Raw genomic sequence first — 18,528 nt, forward strand, 5'->3', positions numbered from 1 at the left:
CGCCTCGATGGATACAATAGCACGTTCGAATCCAACAAGCTACGACTCCGAACTGACCTATGTACGACACTCTGACCTCGACTTGTCGCTCTCGTTCAAACTGTCATCGTTCCAAGGTCATCTCCCTCAACGATCCCTCATCGACCTCCTAGACCATCCAGAACTCAAGCACCATGGTCACCAACAACAGTCCCCTCCAGAATTGTACGTTTCGATCGCGTTGTACGCCGATAACGTCTTGTTGGTCCCTCGAGTTCAATCCGCGTATAAATCGTTCAAATCCGTCAACTCGATCGAATGGAACGAAACTTTCACCCTACCTATCAAGATCAGAGACTTGCCGTTATCGAGTCAACTCGTAGTTACCGTCTACGATATCGCTGGACCCGCCTTTGGAGGAAATCAACATTTAGAAATCGTCGGAGGTTCAACTCTGAGATTGTTCGGGAACAAGTCTACGCTCAAGAAGGGCAAACAGAGGTTGTACCTGTGGAAAGGGAGACCGGGGGATACGAAGAGGCGGGAGAATGAGACGCCAAGCAAAGTTGGATTGAAGGACGAAATGGGCAGACTCGAGAAATTGGTCAAGAAACAGGAGAGGGGGGACGTCGAACGACTCGATTGGCTCGACAAACTCGCGTTCAGACAGATTGAGAAGATTCACAAGGTTAGTCTCCCTCAGCCACTTGCTTTCTCGCACGCATGAAGCTCAAACGCATTTTCCTCGGTTTCATTTCAGGCGGAATCGGAGAAATCCGACAACTTGTTCCTGTATATCGATCTACCAAAGTTCGACTTTCCGGTGGTCTTCAGCGAGGCCGTGAGTTTCGTTCTCTCAACGCATATGACGAAGATTTGACGTTTCGACGACGAAATTCTCGCGTAGCAATACCCTCTCCCGGTCCTCTCGTCCCTGACCCATTCTTCTGCCGTCGGTCCTTCTCTGACTACCGCGACGGCAAGCGGCTCCTCGACCCCTTCAAGCTTGAACCCAAACACTCTTCTCTCAGCCGAATCGAACCTGTTCTCAATTATCGATCCCGAAATCGTCAGGAAGAACCCGGTCGAAGCGAAACACAGAAGGTTGGTACGAGATCATAGGAATGGACCGCTGGATCGAGAACTGAAACCGAATGCAAAGATCCGGGATGAGCTCAATGTGCGTCTCTCTTCCCTTTCCCGTCACTCTCGTGTACTAACTCTACGTTCGAACTCGCAGGATATCCTGAGATACCCTCCGACCGCAGAACTCTCAACTCCGCAACGAGATCTCCTCTGGAAATTCCGATTCTACCTCACTCGAGACAAACGAGCCTTGACGAAATTCCTCAAAGCCGTCGTTTGGTCCGATCCGGGAGAAGCTGCTCAAGCCGTCGAGGTCCTGTTACCGATGTGGACGGAGATTGAGCTGGACGATGCATTAGAGTTGCTGGGACCGGCAGAAGGATTCAGGAACGAGAGAGTGAGGAGTTACGCGGTGAGACAGTTGGAACGAGCTGATGATGATGTGAGCCAGCCTTTGTTCCCTCGTCGAAGTGCTCGGACTGACACTTTTCACGAGCATCTAGGAGCTCATGCTTTACCTACTTCAACTCGTTCAAGCACTCAAGTTCGAGCCCGTCGCCAACAACCTCTCATCTTCGACTCATTCATCTACTTCTCCCTCGGCATCAACTCTCCGACCTTCCGTCCATTCTCATTCTCGACACGGTCGCTCTTCTCGTCCCGCTCCATCCGTCTCGTCTTCGCAGTCGGCACCGACGAACCCGCTCTCGACCTTGGAAGGTTTCCTGATCGAGAGAAGTGCGAGGAATCCAGTATTGGGAAATCATTTCTGGTGGTATATCAGAGTCGAGAGGGAGGATAAGAGCAGACCGACTAGTGCGAGGATGTTTGAGGAGGTTGCGAGGAAATTCGAGAAACGAATGAAAGAGGTGAGTCGAGGAGCTCTCAACGATCTCATTTTGCCAATGAGCTCAATTGACAATTCTACGATACACAGCTACAAATCGACGGAGAACCTGATCGACTGGATGCTCTTCGGCGGCAATCAGACTACGTCACTCGAATCACCTCACTCGCGTCTTCCCTCCGACTCTCGAAAGATGCTCGACCGAAAAAGATCGAGAAGCTCCGAGCTGTCCTATCTTCGACATCTTCTTCTTCCCTCGGTAGTCTCTCAGCCCCGATCCCTCTCCCTCTCGACGCGAGAATTTCCGTCACCGGTATCGATCCCGAACAATCCTCAGTCTTCAAATCGAACCTATTCCCTCTCAAACTCCAGCTCTTGACTCCGACTCGTACCGACCCCGCTTCGACCTACGCAGTGATCTTTAAGAACGGAGACGATCTGCGACAAGATCAACTCGTGATTCAGTTGTTCACGCTCATGGATCGATTGTTGAGGAACGAAAACTTGGACCTCAAATTGATGCCGTACCGAGTCTTGGCGACAGGTCAAGTAGATGGAATGGTTCAGTTCGTACAGAGCAGAACGCTGCAGGATATCACGAATGAGTACGGACAACAAGGGTTGCTGGGGTATTTGAGGGAAGGTCACGCTGATCCGGGCAGTGTCGGCACGTATGGAGTTGATCCGGAAGTGCTCGATACCTACATCAGGAGTTGTGGTGAGTCTTTTCTCACAGACTGCAGTCGAGATGGACACTGCTGAACCGCTTGTTTCAAACTTAGCTGGATACTGCGTCGTAACATATCTTCTCGGAGTCGGAGATCGTCATCTGGACAACTTGCTTCTCGCTCCTGATGGTCATTTCTTCCACGGTAATGCCACTCTTTCTCACAAAATCTACGTCGCCGAAACTGACTTTCCGAACTTCGTCAGTCGATTTCGGTTATATTCTCGGAAGAGATCCGAAACCTTTCCCTCCCGCCGTCAAAGTATGCAAAGAGATGGTCGACGCCATGGGAGGAGTTCATTCGCCTCATTACTCTCGATTCAAATCACTCTGTTACACGGCATTCACGACGCTGAGGAAGAACGCAAACTTGTTGATCAACCTCGTCGCTCTCATGGTCGATGCGAACATCCCCGACATCAAATTCGAACCCGACAAGGCAGTCATGAAGGTACAGCTTCGCTCTCGTGCGTGGTTCACGGCTCGAGACTGATTTTCGTCTTTCGCACAGGTTCAAGACAAATTCCTCCTCAACTTGTCGGAAGAGCAAGCTATCAAAGCTTTCGAAGCTCTTCTCAACGATACCTCGTACTTCACTTCTGTCCTCGACAAGGTTCACTCGATCGCTCAATACTGGCGTGCTTGAACGAAGCGAACAACTATCAGAGATACCGTATACCCTCTTCCCTTTCAACCTCGATACCCTCGCTCCTTCTTGTCGATGTCGTCTTACTCGTACCCTTCTGCAATACCGTCTTCATACCCTCATCATCGCCGCGGAGAGTCTCCGGACTTCCGGAGCTTGCTCCTCTTCTCTCGGGGCTTCAACTCTCTCACTTACTTCCCTCTCATCCCGTTGGAGTTCAACCTCGGCGACCCGGCACGGGATGACATCTACCAGCAAACCGACGCCTGTCGAAATGAAACCAGGGAACTGTGTAGTTTGTGGGAAGGCAACGTTCAAGCTATGCGGACCTTGTGCTTCTCACGGTATCAAATACATGTTCTTCTGCTCGAAGGAACACCAGGGGCTCGTAAGTGCGAGCTTTTCCTCCGTGTTGTCTGTAAGCTTGGCTGACAAGTGCTCCCTTCTCTTTCCCTCGTTCGGTTCGCTCATGTCTACGGATAGATCTGGCCTCTACACAAAAGGTTCTGCGGACGTTTCTCTAATCCGTGCTGGATTCCGGCGTTCACGCAAACCGAATACGACGAGATCATTGCCAATGGCTCTGTCAAATATCGGGACAGGGAAGGCGACTTGTCGACACTCGTAGAATGGGTCAGCGATGCGCCCGAAGGAGAGCCTCCTTTTACCTCACGCGAAGCTCGTGCCGGATATTTCGTCGTGAGCTTCAGTCCGTTCATCACTCGGAGGAGAAAGGGCTTGGCACTAATCTCAATTCCGACCACTAGATTGCTGTAGGTTTACTCTTGGAGCGAGAAGGACTCGATACGAACGATAGGTCCGACATTCTCAGGCTTCGCGGCGAACACTACCGTATGAAAACCGGTATCGGATGCGATCCCGCTCGATTCACGTCGCAAGAGTACTGGCACCAATGTATCGCGAAGCATCCGGTGGACTTCTTCGCCTGGCTCGTTCTCACGAAACTCACGATCGTATCCCAGCCAAATCTCCCTCAAAGTTTCCCCTGGTGGACCGAATTCGCTCACAAGCTTGTCATCGTGATTGGTATCATCGTCGAGTTGGTGAAGAACGAAAGGAGGGAGCTCGTTGCTTACTTTGGATACTCAATTGGCGAGCTGGAGCGGTTCTCGAAGGAAGTGGTCTCAGAAACTCATCCAGAAATGAGCAAAGACAGAATTTCTGAATTGATCCTGGTTCTGGCGTTCAACTTTACTCGGTATCGATTGACAGCTTAGTGTGGAAGGACAGAGGAATCCAGTTGTTCAGTTTACCTTTTTGTGTTTCTCTATGCCTTTCTGTTATTTACATACTTCCCTGTAGCGCAGGCTTGCCTCGTTGAAGTTCCTTGATTATCTATACGTATTTGCCAGCTCTAGGTGTCGGGCCGCGCGATCGGAGCTTGCAGAATCGAGTATTCGCCTTTACAACCTTTTGAGAAACGAGAGCTCGACACAGAACAGCTAGACAGACAACGAGACAGACGACATTGTAAAGAAGAAAGGAGTGGAATCCGAATGATGGGGAAAAGAAGACGGAGGGGAGTATGGGAGAGAAAGGGGAGAAGAGAAATATGAACATTGGGTATCAAAGATCAGAAGATAGGGCACTGAACGCGAGCTCCGTCGAGGAAAGGCAAAGAGAGCTCGCTTACATCAAAATAAACAGATTAGGAGGTAGGAGGAAAGTCGAAAGAATGGGTGGTTAGGGGGAATTTGTTTGTAGGGGTATCGCATTTTGATTATTATATTCGTCTAGGTTTTTCATCGACGTGATGAATCGGCTCGAGAGATCGCTCGTAAGAGATCTAAGGGATCGACTCCTCCTCCGACTGCGGTTGAATTGCCAACGACACCGACGATTCCGGTCAATCCGGCTCCTCCCGAAGCAGAAGTCGAATCTTGAGATCCGGTCGTCGTGCCGGTCGCCGTGTTCGATTCGAGTCCTTGTAGAGATTGTGAAGTGAGAGCTCGATGTGTCTCGGCAGAACGGTGATCAATGAATCTCGAGACGACTCGCGTGAATCCGGACAATCGATGAGTCAGTTGTTGGAGATGAGCCGTCTGTCAATCGCTCCAGTTTGAGTCAGTTGCACATCGTCAGAGCGCGCTGAGAAAAGTCACTCACATCATCCAAACTTTCCCGAATTTGCGAATCGAGCGCCGTCTCTCCATTCTCCGGCACAATGTTCGATTTCCGTCGATCCTTCTTCTTCGCTCCCTCCTCTCCGGTCCTCTTCGACTCTGCCTCTGCTAGCAGTGTTCGACCCATCTCGAGTGCTTCGTCGAGCGACCTCGGTCCTGTTCGACTCAGGTCAAACGTCTCTGCGATCGAAACGGCGTCGAGCGCTTGGGTGAGCTCGGAGGTCGAAAGTTCTTCACGAGCAGTAGCTCTCCGTGTCGACAGTTCTGAGTAGATAGCCGAAGTCGCCTGTCGAGAGTCTTGCTCTTGTGCGATACTGAAAACAAGTGCAAGTTAGAATCGAGATTCGTTCGACGAGGAGAGATTTCAAACTCACGCTCCAAACTCTGTCTGCAACTCGACTTTCTTTGCCGTATTCGCGAGGTTCTGAGGATGGGGTGGTAACTGAGCCGGATCCGGTTTCTGAACCTGTTCTCGCACAAGAAGTTATCAGCTCCCGTCTCGAGATCCAACCAAGACTGGAGAGGAAGAAACTCACCTGTCGAAACGGCACGCTCGTATCTATACTCAAATCGCAAATCCCCTCAATGAACCCATCGATCGCCTCCTTCGCTACTCTCTCCGCCTCACTCAACCCTTGTTTCCCATCGAACAACCTCGTTCGATCTCGTTGAGTCGCCCAAGAAATGATCGTTCTCGTTCTCGAAGCGATCGGCAATAACGGATCGGTCGAACGCCATAGTTCTCCATTCGCGATTTCTGGATGAGGAGTCGCTATTATCGTCGTCATTGTTGGGGGAAAGCCAGAATCAGTACCTAATCTCGCAGTCTTGCCATGTCATCCATCCGACCTGTCTCGAGGAAAGCGGGAAGGAGACGAGATGCGAGGATGTAACGTACCGGCAAACCCTCCGCCAATACTACTCCCTCTTCTCGCGCTCCCATTACTATTCCGTCTCGCTGATTTCCCTGCCGTCCCCCCTCCTGGAGTCCCAACAGCCCCTTGTCGAAACGCAACGTTTCGGATCTGTACGGGAGTCTCGTGGGTCGTGATCGCTACATTACTTGTGTCGGTTGGAAGTCGAGGCGGAGTGAGTTTGACGCGCGAGGTGGACGCTATCGGAGGTTGTCGGAGCTCTGAGGCAGATTGGTCGTCTGGTAAGGGTTCATCTTCTTGTTGAGACTGTATCCGGGGAGCCTGAAGGTCGACACAGATCAGCTCACTAGAAAAGGGAGACTGAAAACGAAAATTATCGAAAACTCACTTTGCCCTTTGGGTTCTGTTTCGGTTTCGTAGCTGGTCTCTTCCCCGTCGTTTCTGCAGCATGCGGAGTCGGAGGATTCGTCGTAAACAAGAACGGGGCTGTATCGTCGTCTGAACCGTCGAGGACTGCAGAAAATTCAGGCGGAGGTTTGGTTGGACGCGTCGTTTGACTCGTTGCCGCTCGAGGCTGTACCATGAAAGTCTTGTGAGTATGGAGACGCGTTTTGGGAGCTGGGAGAGACGAGAGAAGGGGAGAAGACTGACGACGAAATGACCTTTTTTCTGTAAACTCGACTGACTCGCCTGAGAAGCTCCCTCTACCTCTGGTTCCTCCTCCTCTACCATCTGTTGATTCGTCTTTGTCCGTTTACTTGTCCCTTTCGACTTTGTAGGCTTTGTCGACGCGGTCAAACGACTCGACTCGTCCTGTTGCCCCGAAGTATCCTCTTCCGATCCCTTCTCTACCCTCTTGCGCTTACTACTCGATTGTTTATTCGTCCGAGGAGCGTCCTGATCGTTCTCTAGTGGAGTATCGTTGAGTGGACGCGAGGATTGTTTCGTTGTTTTGATTGAATCTTGTGGTTCCTCGAGAGACTCTGTGCCACTCCTATTCGATTTCCTTTTCCCATTCGTCGTCGTAGAAGGCGCTTTCGTCGTCGTAGAAGCTCTAGCTTTGCCTTTCGACGATGTTGTTATTGTTGTTGTTTTGATCGGAGGATTAGGCGCGAGAGGAGGAGATGCTTCATCGGAATCGTCGGATGGGTCTCCGTACAGTGATGGATCTGGTATGACTGATTTCCTCGAAGCGAGTCGTGCCGCGCGAGGGACCGGCATACAGGCGAAAGCGGGAGGGAGCAAGGAGAAAGCGAGGTTGATCGAGGCCGAAGAAGCGGGAGGGAGGTGTGCCGATAGGACGGGACCGAGGGCAGAGGATGAAGAGAGGCTATAGAGGTCGTCAAAGAGGTCGTTACGGGAAGGTCGGGTCGCAAACGGAGGAGAAAATGTTTGATCGAGATTCGGGCGAACTTCTCGCTTCCTTCTCTCTATCTCACTCGCCTGTTCGACACTAGCAGGTGTCTGCTCGCACTCTCACTACTACTACTAGCCCGCGCAAGAGTCACCAAGAATGGGTAACGACGGAGGATCGATTCCGAAACGAGATGATCTTGTCAAGACGAGGAAGAAGCGATCAAGGGAAGACGAGAAAGACACGATCAGACAGAGATGGGCATTCTGTGCACTATCCAAAGTAAGCCGAACAGCCCTCCCGTCTCTGTCGTGATCGCCACGCTAATCCTCTCCCTCTCTTGTGGGACAGCAACCACTTCGACAACCCGTCGTATCCTGTCCTTTAGGCAAATTGTACAACAAAGAAGCAGTCATATCCTATCTCCTGAACCCTCCATCATCTACCGATTCCTCCCCTTTCGGATCCGACGGAATTCTCGTCGCTTCCCACATTCGTTCCCTCAAGGACGTTACCACCCTCCGACTCACTCCGAATCCAGCCCTCGACGATTCAAACGCCGACGAAACCGAGGCGACGACGTTAGGAGGAACTTCTGAACAGACTCGAGCGAGTCCGTTCGTGTGTCCGATTTCGTTACGAGAAATGAACGGATCGATCAAATTCGTCTATCGGAAACCTTGCGGTTGCGTCATGTCGGAAGTCGCGTTGAAAGAGATGAGGAGAGGACAGGAGAAGAAAGGGGAACCGGCACAGAGGGAGGAGAAGGGGGAATTGTCGGATGAGAAAGTTTGTCCGGTCGATGGAGAACGGAATGAGGTGCCGGAGGAATGGGTCACGTTGAATCCGAAGGAGGAAGAGTTGGAGACGATGAAGGCGTTGTGGGAGGCGAAGAAAGTAAGGGAGAAGGAAGAGAAGAAGGCGGCGAAAGCAGCGAAACGAAAAGATGCTGGAGATGATCATGGAGGAGGAGGTAAAGCGAAGAAACAAAAGGTCGACAAGGTCGTATCGAACAAGTCGGCGGCACCAGCAGTGAAAGCCGGGGCTTCAGTACCTCATCTTCAAGCGACCCTCGCCGCAAAACTCGCAGAACAGAAGAAGCAACAAAGTCCAGCGATCGCATCCTTGTATCGAGACAAGTCACTCGATGAGACCAAGGTGAGTACTCGAGACACTTCAGTCCGCGGCGAGCTTGACTGATGTGTTTCTTGAGGTCCACAGGACAAAGACGGTCGATCGACCTGGATGACCCGCGGTGCTTACGCCCGCTTCTGATCCCTCCCCATGCGCCTCGAATCGTTCATCGCTTGTACTGTAGTTTCCCTCCTTGTTGTGTCTGCACTGTCTTCCGCTCGTTTCTGCAATTTCGTTCGATCTCGAATTTCGTTGTTCTTGCTTCGTCTTCGATTGCGAGGGGTTTCTCGTCGACATCGCTGCAGCATCGGCAGTATCTGCATAGGCACACCGGAGAGCGGGAAAGTGTCGCTTCGCAGTCGAACTTCTCTCTTCCTTTCTCATTCAACTTCGCCCATCAATGTCTTCTCTCGCTCGTTCGAACGCCTCGCGGGTACTAGGCCGTCGTGTACCAACATCTACAAGGCACTTGACGCCTGCGAACCTCGTCAACGGGATCCCTCGAGCCGCACCACGTCGGACTCGACTTCCGACCTCATCTTCAACTCGGTGCTTCTCGACGAGCCCAAGGAAGGAGACTCTGGTCCCGTATGTGATATCTAGAGAGGTACGTAGCATGTTCGATCGTCCTGCATCAATCTGTCGAGCTGACTGATTGACCCTTCGCAGCCTCGAGGGGAACGAGTGTCTGATGGTGAGCCGCTCGAGCTGATTTAGACGAGTGGAAGAAGCGTCGAGAGCTGACTATCCGGGCGGGGGAACAGTCTATTCGAGACTGTTGCAAGAACGAATCGTTTTCTTGAACGGACCGGTAAATTTGATCCCTAATTCCGACCCTTCCTTGTGCGGGCTTGAGACCAGGCGCACGAGAAGATGAATTGACGATTCTGTCCTTCGTCGATCCTTTGATCGTTCCAGATAGACGATGCCCTTTCCTCAGTAGTCGTCGCTCAACTACTTTTCCTCGAAGCTGAATCCACCTCTCCGATTTCGCTCTATATCAATTCACCTGGAGGTAGCGTGACAGCTGGCTTAGCGATCTATGACACTGTGAGTTCGGCTTCCTTCTAATGCTATACGTTGCTACGTTCCTGATCGCTCGATTTACTGACTTTTCCCGGTTTCGCTTCGCGAATCCTCCACGGAATAGATGCAATTCATCACCTGTCCGGTCCATACGATCGTGGTAGGACAAGCGAGTAGCATGGCGTCCCTGATATTGGCAGGTGGTGAGTCCGAAACTTGGTCAACTCGCGCCGTGAACGAGCGTTGACCAACTTTCAGAATTCAGGTGAATCGGGACAGCGGAGCGCTTTGGCACATTCTTCTATCATGATTCATCGTAAGTATTCTCTCAACTGTTGTAGCTGTGATCCGCAACGTCGTCGCGAAAGCGAAAGACTGATCGTTCCCTTTCCTTACGTCGCCAGAGCCTTCTGGAGGTGCAGGTGGACAAGCTTCCGATATCTCAATCATCGTGAGCTAGTCTCAGTGTTCACTCGCGGAGTGTGTACTGATCCTTGTCGACGCAATAGGCAAACGAGATCTTACGAATTCGAGAAAAGATGTTCGACCTTTGTGAGTGAAACCTCAAAAGACATACTCGTCCGCTCCCGTTGCTGACGGAGAGCTCTATCTCTGTCTACCATTAGACGCCGACCACTGTATCCTCCCCGATGAAGAACGAGAGCACGCACGATCCCGCTTCGGTTCGTTCGAAATCGGCTTGATCCGTGCCTTCCTCGTCGTTTTGCGAGACTGATGTGGGCGATTACTTCGAGCGAACAGCTAGGATGTTAGATCGTGATCATTACCTCGTCCCATCTGCGGCGATCGAACAAGGGATCATCGATCAGGTGCTCAAGAAACGCCCTATCGACTCGGCGAACAAGAAAGATTCTTCCGAGTAGTCGAGCTTTACTCCACCGAATAGGAGCCGATCGGACATGGAGACGGCGGATAAATAGGATTGCAAAGCGGATTTGCTCGTGTTTTCAGGTTTTGAACTTCGCTCGAGACCAGCTCGAAGGATTGAGTTGGGGGGAACGACTTGTGTGCTTGTAGATACTGATACATGATTGTTGAATAAAGATAGTAGGAAGAACAGAGAGGGGCTAAGGGGAATAAAGAGAGTGCGCGAAACGGGTATCGAGAGAAGATGAAAGGGTCGAGAGGCTAGAAGAGTACTGCTTCGAGATTGCGGTTCAAGATGATGTCGTATCTGCGTCCAAATATTACGAGAGCGTCAGCTGTATAGGCTGGAGCTAGACATGAGGCGAGATGAACGAACACAGAAGTCATGACAACTCGAAGCAACTGCGTGTCGATTGCGGTCGTAAAATGACAGTCTAGCATCATTTTTGCCGTTAGTTACGAGTAAATTCGTGACGAGCAAGAGGAGAAACAGCTCACAAACTTCCTTGCTAGTCGAACGATTGAGTCGTGTGAATTTCACTTTGAAAAATTCTTTCACGGCGTTGTAATCCGCATCCGGACCTACATCGTAACGCAACAATCAGTCAACGATCTACCTACAGAATGAGAGGCGAGGAAGACTCACCTTGGTAGTCCGGGAAATGAGCTCGTACAGGCGAAGTCAGAATTCGTTCTTTCAAGACATCGACCTGTCGAACGAGAACTCAATGAGCAACGCAGCCGAATGCCAAATATAGACGTCTACTCACCTTGTTCAGGAAGAAAATGATCGATGTCTTCACAAACCATTGCGAGTTGCAGATGGAATCGAAGAGCATGAGGGCTTCTTGCATTTGGTTCTGTTTTCGAAACATCTTGAATGGTTAGATAAGTAGACACGATCTGAACGATCGAGCTTACAGAGTCAGGATCTTCCAGCAGTACTTGCTGTTCACGATTGGATCAGCTTGAGTACATCAATCGTTGATCGAGAAAGAGAACTTACATCGTAACCCGAAACAGCAGCAAGGAAAAGCACGGCCGTCACGCTCTCGAAGCAATGAATCCATTTCTTTCTCTCCGAACGTTGCCCACCAACGTCAAAGATCCGGTACTGTAGGTCTCGAGATTCGAAGACGGTTTCGGTGATTCCAGTCGTTTTTTGTCGACATCGAAGGACGTCTTGGTCGGTGGGTTGATAGGATGGGTGAAAGAGTCGTTCGAGGTGTGAGTAGAAGCTGTGGATGGACGAGATGTCAGGACGCAGATGGAATTTCGGGAGAGACAAGAAGAAACGAACTAAGTCATGCTGCGAAGTTGCGAAAGATGGATCGTGAGCGAAGTTTGCACATCAATGCATGGCGAGAGGAGCTCACTTTTCAGGTATTGTAGCCTCTGTTCCTTTCGAGAGTGCTAGCTGAACACCAGGGTCTCGCCATAGGCTTCGGATTGGGAAATAAAGTTCCTGAGGGAACGGTTCTCCTTCTCTCAGTTCTCCCGCCTCGTCCAGCATATATCGGATACTCTGTTCGTTTGAGCAGCGTCAATACTATACGCTGACATCCCTCGGAGAAGAGAAAGAATGTACCCGTAAAGAGGGATCTGAAACTTCAATCCGAAATTCGTCCATCAAAATGAAAACTGCCGAAATACCATCTCGCACGTTGACAAAGATCTGCTGACGATACGATTCGAGCTCGTGAGGTGTGAACCCTGACAGGTGAATGACCTGTCGCGATACCAAGACCGTTAGAATGAAGCCAAGTTCCGCCTTTTGTCTCCCACGAGACCTTCGCAATCTTCAGCAGGGGGGAGGGAGTGTACCCTCATTTGCTTCTGTACGACGACAAGCTTAGTCAAACTTGGCTGTGAAAAGCGTGACAGGCTGAAGAGACTCACGAGAATAGTCGATTTCCCACTTGAACCGGGTCCTTTAGTTCGGCAGCGGGATCAATCAGTTGTGCTGTAGAGAGCTGGTCAAGCTTAGATACTCACCGAGTAGCAGCACCTACAGAGTTCAATGTCAGCTCGAGAAACGCGCAACCGAGAGGACAAGGCGCCGAGCTTACTTTGACTTCTTTTGACAATTTCCGTTCTTCTTCCCTCAACATCTTTTCGATCGCTTTCGACCTGTGGAGTTCCTCCATCGTCGGTTGAAACTCACTGCTTCCCCCTCCTTGCTCTGATGATCCGCATGCACCCATCTCGAAGCCTTGAAAAGCGAAAGTCTACAAAGTGGGTGTCGACTGAATTGAAAGTTGACGTTGTGCTCTTGTGTATTTGACGGAGGTCAATTATCTGTCGAGGTCGTGCGTTTGTTGAACGTTGGTGAATCAAGCCGAGAGGAGAGATAGATAGAGAGAGGAGAAGAAAGAGGGACGAAAATGAATTCCCAAGCGTTACGGTGAATGACAGCGAGTTTAAATGACAAACTATAGAGTAGCTGTTTCGGATTGACTTGTTCCGGTCGCCGTCGAAAAGGAAAAAACCTCCGATCCACGAGAACGAGGGAACTGCCGCTAACCGTTTCTGGACAGGAGCGAGACAGGAGAACAAAAGGCCAAAGAAAGTGAAAACAACTCAGGGTCGGCCGTCTCCCCGAGCTGCGAAGTACCGATCAGTAGTACAGTATCGTGCTCGCCCTTGGCGTCCCGAGAATCGCTCGAGCGAATAGCGTCGAATGGCGTCGCCAGAACGGGAGTTGAGTTTTCTTTACGCGGAGCTGCCTTTGCCGTGGGCGGGAGGTTTCATCTACCCAGCAATCACCAATTCCTAATCCCTTCCATCCACGAGAGAACAGCGTGAGAGTAGCTGGAGTTGTTCGTTGTCGTCGTCGTCGGAAAGAACTTCGTTTAGTGAAACCTCCTTCGGTCGAGCTTGTTTCGCGTAAAGGTGTCTCTTTCGAGCGTGGGCACGTAGCAGAGGCTGAAAAGTGCTCTGCTCCTAGAATCGAAGTAGCTGGTGGAGGAGGAGGAGGAGATTGTGAGAGGGAAGACGCGAGAAAGTTGCTCGAGACTTCTATCTCCCTTCTCCACTCGCCGACTCGATCATCCGCAATGGCTGAGAACGGATCTGCACCACCCGAGACTACGATTATCTTACCCCCTCCAGCCATCAAGACGATCGTAGACAAGACTGCGGCTTTCATCGCTCCGAAACCCAACGCCGCCCAACTCGAAGAACGATTCCGACAACGAGAACAGACAGACTCTCGATTCGCATTCTTGAACCCTACGAACCCTTACTACGCTTACTACGCCGACCGACTAGCCGCGTTCAAGGCAGGGGAGCAACCAGAATCAAAGGGAGATGACAAGGTCGATCCGACTAAACAGGGAGCAGACAACGTACCGGAGGACGATGGAAGACCGAAAGAACCTCCAGCATTAGAATTCCTCGTCGAAGACCCGCCGAAAATCAGCCCGGTTGATCTGTGAGTGCTTGTCAAACTCAGCAGGCTGTCTTTCCGCTAAGTTGTGCTCGTCCTTCACAGGGACATCCTTCGGTTGACTGCACTCTTTGCGGCACGATCTGGTACACAATTCACGAGGGAGTTGGCGGGACGAGAGAGCCGAAATTATCAATTCGATTTCCTTCGCCCTTCTCACTCTCTCTTTGGTTACTTCAACCGGTCAGCTGCGTTCTTCACTTGATCCTCAGAGACATCTGACTAACTTGCTCGCGGATCGCAGACTCGTTGAACAATACACCAAGATTCTCATGCCTTCGAAAGAGCTCAGAAATCGAATCGAACGAAGAGCTGGTGGACCGGTCAACTCTGAAGCTGAACGAGCGCTTGTCGGTCGACGTGAGGTGTTGAAAGACGCACAAGAGCGAGCAGAGTGGGAGAAATGGGAATCATCTCGACGACAGGAGGAGGAGGACAAAGCCGAAGCAGAGAGAATCGCTTTCGCCGAAATCGACTGGCAAGATTTCCAAGTCGCCTCGACGATCGAATTCACCGAGTCGGACGAAGCTGGACTCGCCGAACTACCGCCGCCGATGAGTTTGAGTGAGGTCGAAAACATGACACTCGCACAAAAGAAGATGAACGCCATTTTCATCGATGGAAACGAAGGAGAGGAAGAACAGAACGGTCAAGAAGAGGAAGAGATGGAGATGGATGATGACGATGATGAGGCCGCTCCGGCACCTCAAGCGGAAGACAAGGTGGAAGTTGCGACGCTCGATGCGAATTTGCCGGTCAAGATTCGAAAAGATTACGTTCGAGGGAAGAAAGATAAGAAGGGACAAGCGTACACGACGTTCGATGGACAACAAGTACCAGTTGAAGAGTTTAGTAAACACGTTCGGTACGAGTTGCTCGACCCGCGGTGGAAGGAAGAGAAGAAACAAGCCGATCTCAATCGTTCAGCGGCGAATCTTCTTCCTGGAGGTAAGTCACCGTGTTTTGCAACTCCAACCCTTCCGTTAGCTGACCATCTCTTGGCCGTCGTTTGCAGGTACCGACGTTTCGTCTTCGATTCGAGCCATGGCTGCTCATCGTCCCGATATCTTCGGAGACTCGCCGGGAGACAAGGAGTTCAGGAAGCAAGCCGAAGAGTTGGCGAAGTCGAGGGCTCGAGAGAAGGACGTTTGGGACGGACACGCCGCGTCGAGGGAATCAATCACGAATCGTTACCAAGCGAACGCGAATTTCGACGAACAAATCGAATCTATCCATCGAGCGAAACACGTTCTCGAGTACGTATTCCTCTCTCTCCGTCCGCTTCCACTTGATCTGACGATTCCGCTTTTGCGAACAGTCTCGAGAATGGAGGATCTCAAATCGGACCTTCTGCTCCAGCGATGCCTCCACCAGGCTCTGCTTCTCAACAACCTCAATCTACGACTCTCTCCACTGGTGCCTCGATCTCTGCAGGCCCTCAACCGGCGAGTGCTATCCTCTCCGCTCCTTCTTCGAATTACTACGGCGACAACAACTCGCCTCTTCCTCCTTCCGCCCCGATATCCCTTCCTCCGAGTCTGCCTCAACGACCAAACGTCGCAACACCTGGAGAAGCTCTTCCTTCCGCCGCTGGTTCAACTCGACCCGCCGAAGACGAACCCGAAGGTGAACCGTCCGCGAAACGTACGAGAACAGCCGACGGTGAACTCGTTCCCGAAGCCGAATGGCTCGCGTCTCATCCCGACCCGGTCAAGATCGGGGTTCAACTTCCCGACTACCCTGCGAAACCGGCATGGGGTTGTGATGGAAAGAAGCTCGAACTCGAAGTTCCTTTGTCGCTCCTCGTTGGTACCATTCGAGATCGTATCGCTGTGAGTCACTTGTTCGTAGACACGCTCTTGTGGACGCTTGCTGACGTTATGCTTTGACAGGCAATGGTTGGTCTACCCGTTGGAAAACAAAAATTCACCTACAAAGGCAAAATCCTCGCGAACTCGACGACACTCGCAGCTCTCAATCTCGATAACGACGACGTGTTGCATGTTTCGGTCAAGGAGAAGAAGTAGTCGGATCTCGCTTTCCCGCTAGTTTTTGTTGTCAATGTAATTTCTCACAGCTTTGACTACGAATCTCTCGGCTCGAGGACTAGTTGCGAGAAAGACGAGAGATAGCGTGACATTCCAATCGATACGAGATCAAGCGAGTGCAAGCAAACGTCAACTATTCGTCGCAGAAAAGAGCCGGAGAAAAAAGGAGTGACTGGAAGGGTGAGTGTTACCGAGAGAAATACGAAGTGTCCATGTGAAACCCAGGAAGATAATAGATAGAGAGAAGAGAACGTCCATAAGAGTAAGGGTATCGAGCAGGTGGAAAGACTTTAAGCGAAGAGAGCGACTCCTCCGAAGAGGACGAAAGCGAAGGAAGTGAGTCCGGCTGCGAGTTGAGTGCCAGACGACGAGAGGTTGGCGGATGAGCCAGAAGCACGAGCCACGGGGCTGGACGAGGCGGAAGACGGAGGGGAGGAAGAAGAGCTTGAGAGGGTCGAAGTTTGGGTTACGACGGAGGCGGAAGAAATGACGGTTGAAGTCGTGAGAGATGAAGATGAGGACGTCGACGACAAGGCGGTTGAGGTGATCATGCTCGAACTGGCGGAGGAAGAGTCGCTGCTGCTCGCGAGGGATGAATCGCTCGATGAGCTAGACGAGGACGGAGGGACCGAGGACATGGTCGAGGACGACGATGCCGAAGTTGTAGTGGGAGCGGCACTGTATAGATGGAAGGAGTCAGTTGATCGGGTCAGAATCACGAAGTGGAGAGGAACTTACGCGAAGGCGGCACCTTGTCCTCCGACAGTAGCGACCGCTTGACAATTGCTTGAAGCTCCGGCGGGATGACCGGTAGGAGCGGCACCTTGCGATTGGTAGTAAGTCGAAGTTCCTCCATTTCCGTCGGGGTAGAGGCCAGGAGGGTACTCGGTGGAGTCTCCTTGGCAAGTATCGAAGCCGTCGCCATAGTTACCGGGCTGATTCCACGAGCAACCTTGGATGTCGTAGATGTGCTGACACCATTGCCAGGAGTCGGGATCTGAAGTAGGGCAAACTCGGATACAGAACTCGCTGTCGGAGATCTGAGAAAAGTTCAAGAATGTCAGCGACAGCGTCGAAGCAGTCTAAGGTTAAGAGGAGAGAACTCACGAAAGAGTTCCACTCCTGTATCTGAGCTCCCTGGGCATAGACGAGTCCTCCGCGAGGATTTCCCGTTCCGTCAGCCCCATGTGGGTCCAATTCTCCTCCAGAATCGCCGGCGCGGACGTTCAGCTTCGTAAAGTCCCCAGTTCCGGTGATCTGGGTGTAGTGAGGAGTCACGAGCATGTGTGCCGAGTGAATCGTGCCCTCAGGCATGATACGAGCTCCGTGTCCTGCGGAACGAGAAATTTTTGAGCTTAGATCCGACGAAAGCGAAGAAGAATGATATGGCTGGCTTACCGGAAGAGGTACACCAAGCCACCTCTTCAGCTTCAGTCTCGCCGATTTCGCTGTTAGGGTTCGGAGGCGCCCACAAGCAGAAATCCTGAAAATTGAAAACAAAGAAACACATCAGCGATTCTCTCTCGCAGCAGAAGCAATCGTGAAAACAAGGCTTACCTCGACAGAGTTGATCATGACGGTTTGGCACCTGTAGTGTGACAAAGAGTAAGTGCGGCGAGAGAACGAGTCAGCGTCAACAAAATCCGTGAGATTTCGTGCGAACGAAACTCACATGGAATCTTGACTGTCGTTGGTACCGCAGGCATTGTGCTGTGAGCGAATGAAGAGCGAATAACGTAAGCATGGGACATAGCGAGAGGGGAATTCGCGCGACCGCGACGAGCTCCAAGTCGAAACATCGCGAATCGCACAAGGTGAATCAAGTGAGGTGAGCTTACTCCGATCTGGCCTTTCTGCCAAGGAGAAGTAGGTTGGTTGTTGATGTCGTACCATTCGTAGGCAGCGGCGAGAGGGATCAAGGGAGCGATAACGGCGAGGCGAAGCATGTTGGTTGAAATCCGAACGTTTGGAGGGCTTGGTTTGCGCTTGAAATAGGTCGCCGGAAACGAGTAGAGGATAGCTATAGAGCGAGGGTGAGAGAAAGATGGGAACGAAAGAGGGAGCGGGCGAACCTTGTGGTTGAGTGAAGCAAATTTAGATCGGAACAAAACAAGCTCTTTTTCGGGTTCTCCGTGGCTGTCTCACGGTGTCACGCGCGACACCGGTGACAGTAGCCCCACCTTTAGGACTAACTGAGAAGCGGGGTCGCGAGGGCGGGAAAAAAGGAAAGACTCGCTGTCTCCGAGGACTTTGAGCTTATCTCCGTGATCTCCTCTGAGTGCGGCTGATCAGCGACAACCTTTCGATTTGCGTTTCTTCCATACTC

General features: G+C 51.4%; 8 protein-coding genes across 8 annotated transcripts; 5 read left to right on the forward strand and 3 right to left on the reverse strand.

Annotated features, from left to right (window-relative positions):
* Nucleotides 1–7: 7 nt before the first annotated feature.
* VPS34 (phosphatidylinositol 3-kinase VPS34) lies at nucleotides 8–3,285 on the forward strand (the record flags this gene model as incomplete). The annotated part of the gene is made up of 9 exons (XM_076629090.1): nucleotides 8–667; nucleotides 740–820; nucleotides 887–1,159; nucleotides 1,220–1,507; nucleotides 1,569–1,934; nucleotides 2,003–2,630; nucleotides 2,695–2,784; nucleotides 2,846–3,090; nucleotides 3,151–3,285. 9 exons carry the CDS (start codon nucleotides 8–10, stop codon nucleotides 3,283–3,285), a joined length of 2,766 nt encoding a protein of 921 aa, XP_076490737.1.
* A 241-nt stretch (nucleotides 3,286–3,526) lies between these two features.
* JCM6883_001497 (zinc finger MYND domain-containing protein) lies at nucleotides 3,527–4,523 on the forward strand (the record flags this gene model as incomplete). Its single annotated transcript, XM_076629091.1, has 3 exons — nucleotides 3,527–3,673; nucleotides 3,769–3,984; nucleotides 4,053–4,523. 3 exons carry the CDS (start codon nucleotides 3,527–3,529, stop codon nucleotides 4,521–4,523), a joined length of 834 nt encoding a protein of 277 aa, XP_076490738.1.
* A 525-nt stretch (nucleotides 4,524–5,048) lies between these two features.
* Nucleotides 5,049–7,525, reverse strand: JCM6883_001498 (uncharacterized protein; the record flags this gene model as incomplete). The annotated part of the gene is made up of 7 exons (XM_076629092.1): nucleotides 5,049–5,348; nucleotides 5,413–5,743; nucleotides 5,804–5,895; nucleotides 5,966–6,201; nucleotides 6,328–6,625; nucleotides 6,693–6,922; nucleotides 6,991–7,525. 7 exons carry the CDS (start codon nucleotides 7,523–7,525, stop codon nucleotides 5,049–5,051), a joined length of 2,022 nt encoding a protein of 673 aa, XP_076490739.1.
* Nucleotides 7,526–7,817: 292 nt separating this feature from the next.
* JCM6883_001499 (uncharacterized protein) lies at nucleotides 7,818–8,933 on the forward strand (the record flags this gene model as incomplete). The annotated part of the gene is made up of 3 exons (XM_076629093.1): nucleotides 7,818–7,940; nucleotides 8,010–8,816; nucleotides 8,880–8,933. The coding sequence occupies 3 exons, from the start codon at nucleotides 7,818–7,820 to the stop codon at nucleotides 8,931–8,933; spliced, it is 984 nt and encodes a 327-aa protein (XP_076490740.1).
* A 259-nt stretch (nucleotides 8,934–9,192) lies between these two features.
* Nucleotides 9,193–10,702, forward strand: JCM6883_001500 (ATP-dependent Clp protease proteolytic subunit; the record flags this gene model as incomplete). The annotated part of the gene is made up of 10 exons (XM_076629094.1): nucleotides 9,193–9,399; nucleotides 9,462–9,486; nucleotides 9,557–9,603; nucleotides 9,711–9,842; nucleotides 9,943–10,021; nucleotides 10,084–10,134; nucleotides 10,223–10,269; nucleotides 10,328–10,370; nucleotides 10,445–10,501; nucleotides 10,581–10,702. The coding sequence occupies 10 exons, from the start codon at nucleotides 9,193–9,195 to the stop codon at nucleotides 10,700–10,702; spliced, it is 810 nt and encodes a 269-aa protein (XP_076490741.1).
* Nucleotides 10,703–10,967: 265 nt separating this feature from the next.
* JCM6883_001501 (guanine nucleotide-binding protein subunit alpha) lies at nucleotides 10,968–12,910 on the reverse strand (the record flags this gene model as incomplete). The annotated part of the gene is made up of 13 exons (XM_076629095.1): nucleotides 10,968–11,013; nucleotides 11,083–11,140; nucleotides 11,205–11,288; nucleotides 11,353–11,416; nucleotides 11,477–11,566; nucleotides 11,628–11,654; nucleotides 11,713–11,944; nucleotides 12,007–12,015; nucleotides 12,083–12,231; nucleotides 12,295–12,435; nucleotides 12,606–12,637; nucleotides 12,702–12,714; nucleotides 12,776–12,910. 13 exons carry the CDS (start codon nucleotides 12,908–12,910, stop codon nucleotides 10,968–10,970), a joined length of 1,080 nt encoding a protein of 359 aa, XP_076490742.1.
* Nucleotides 12,911–13,762: 852 nt separating this feature from the next.
* JCM6883_001502 (uncharacterized protein) lies at nucleotides 13,763–16,181 on the forward strand (the record flags this gene model as incomplete). Its single annotated transcript, XM_076629096.1, has 6 exons — nucleotides 13,763–14,139; nucleotides 14,200–14,337; nucleotides 14,399–15,102; nucleotides 15,170–15,410; nucleotides 15,473–15,986; nucleotides 16,047–16,181. 6 exons carry the CDS (start codon nucleotides 13,763–13,765, stop codon nucleotides 16,179–16,181), a joined length of 2,109 nt encoding a protein of 702 aa, XP_076490743.1.
* A 311-nt stretch (nucleotides 16,182–16,492) lies between these two features.
* Nucleotides 16,493–18,148, reverse strand: JCM6883_001503 (uncharacterized protein; the record flags this gene model as incomplete). The annotated part of the gene is made up of 7 exons (XM_076629097.1): nucleotides 16,493–16,880; nucleotides 16,941–17,242; nucleotides 17,310–17,533; nucleotides 17,601–17,685; nucleotides 17,760–17,790; nucleotides 17,875–17,912; nucleotides 18,041–18,148. 7 exons carry the CDS (start codon nucleotides 18,146–18,148, stop codon nucleotides 16,493–16,495), a joined length of 1,176 nt encoding a protein of 391 aa, XP_076490744.1.
* Between the last annotated feature and the right edge of the window lie 380 nt (nucleotides 18,149–18,528).

This window comes from Sporobolomyces salmoneus (genome assembly GCF_050403485.1).
Source record: "Sporobolomyces salmoneus JCM6883 DNA, S_salmoneus_JCM6883_v1_ctg4, whole genome shotgun sequence".
NCBI classification, from domain to species: Eukaryota; Fungi; Basidiomycota; class Microbotryomycetes; order Sporidiobolales; family Sporidiobolaceae; genus Sporobolomyces; species Sporobolomyces salmoneus.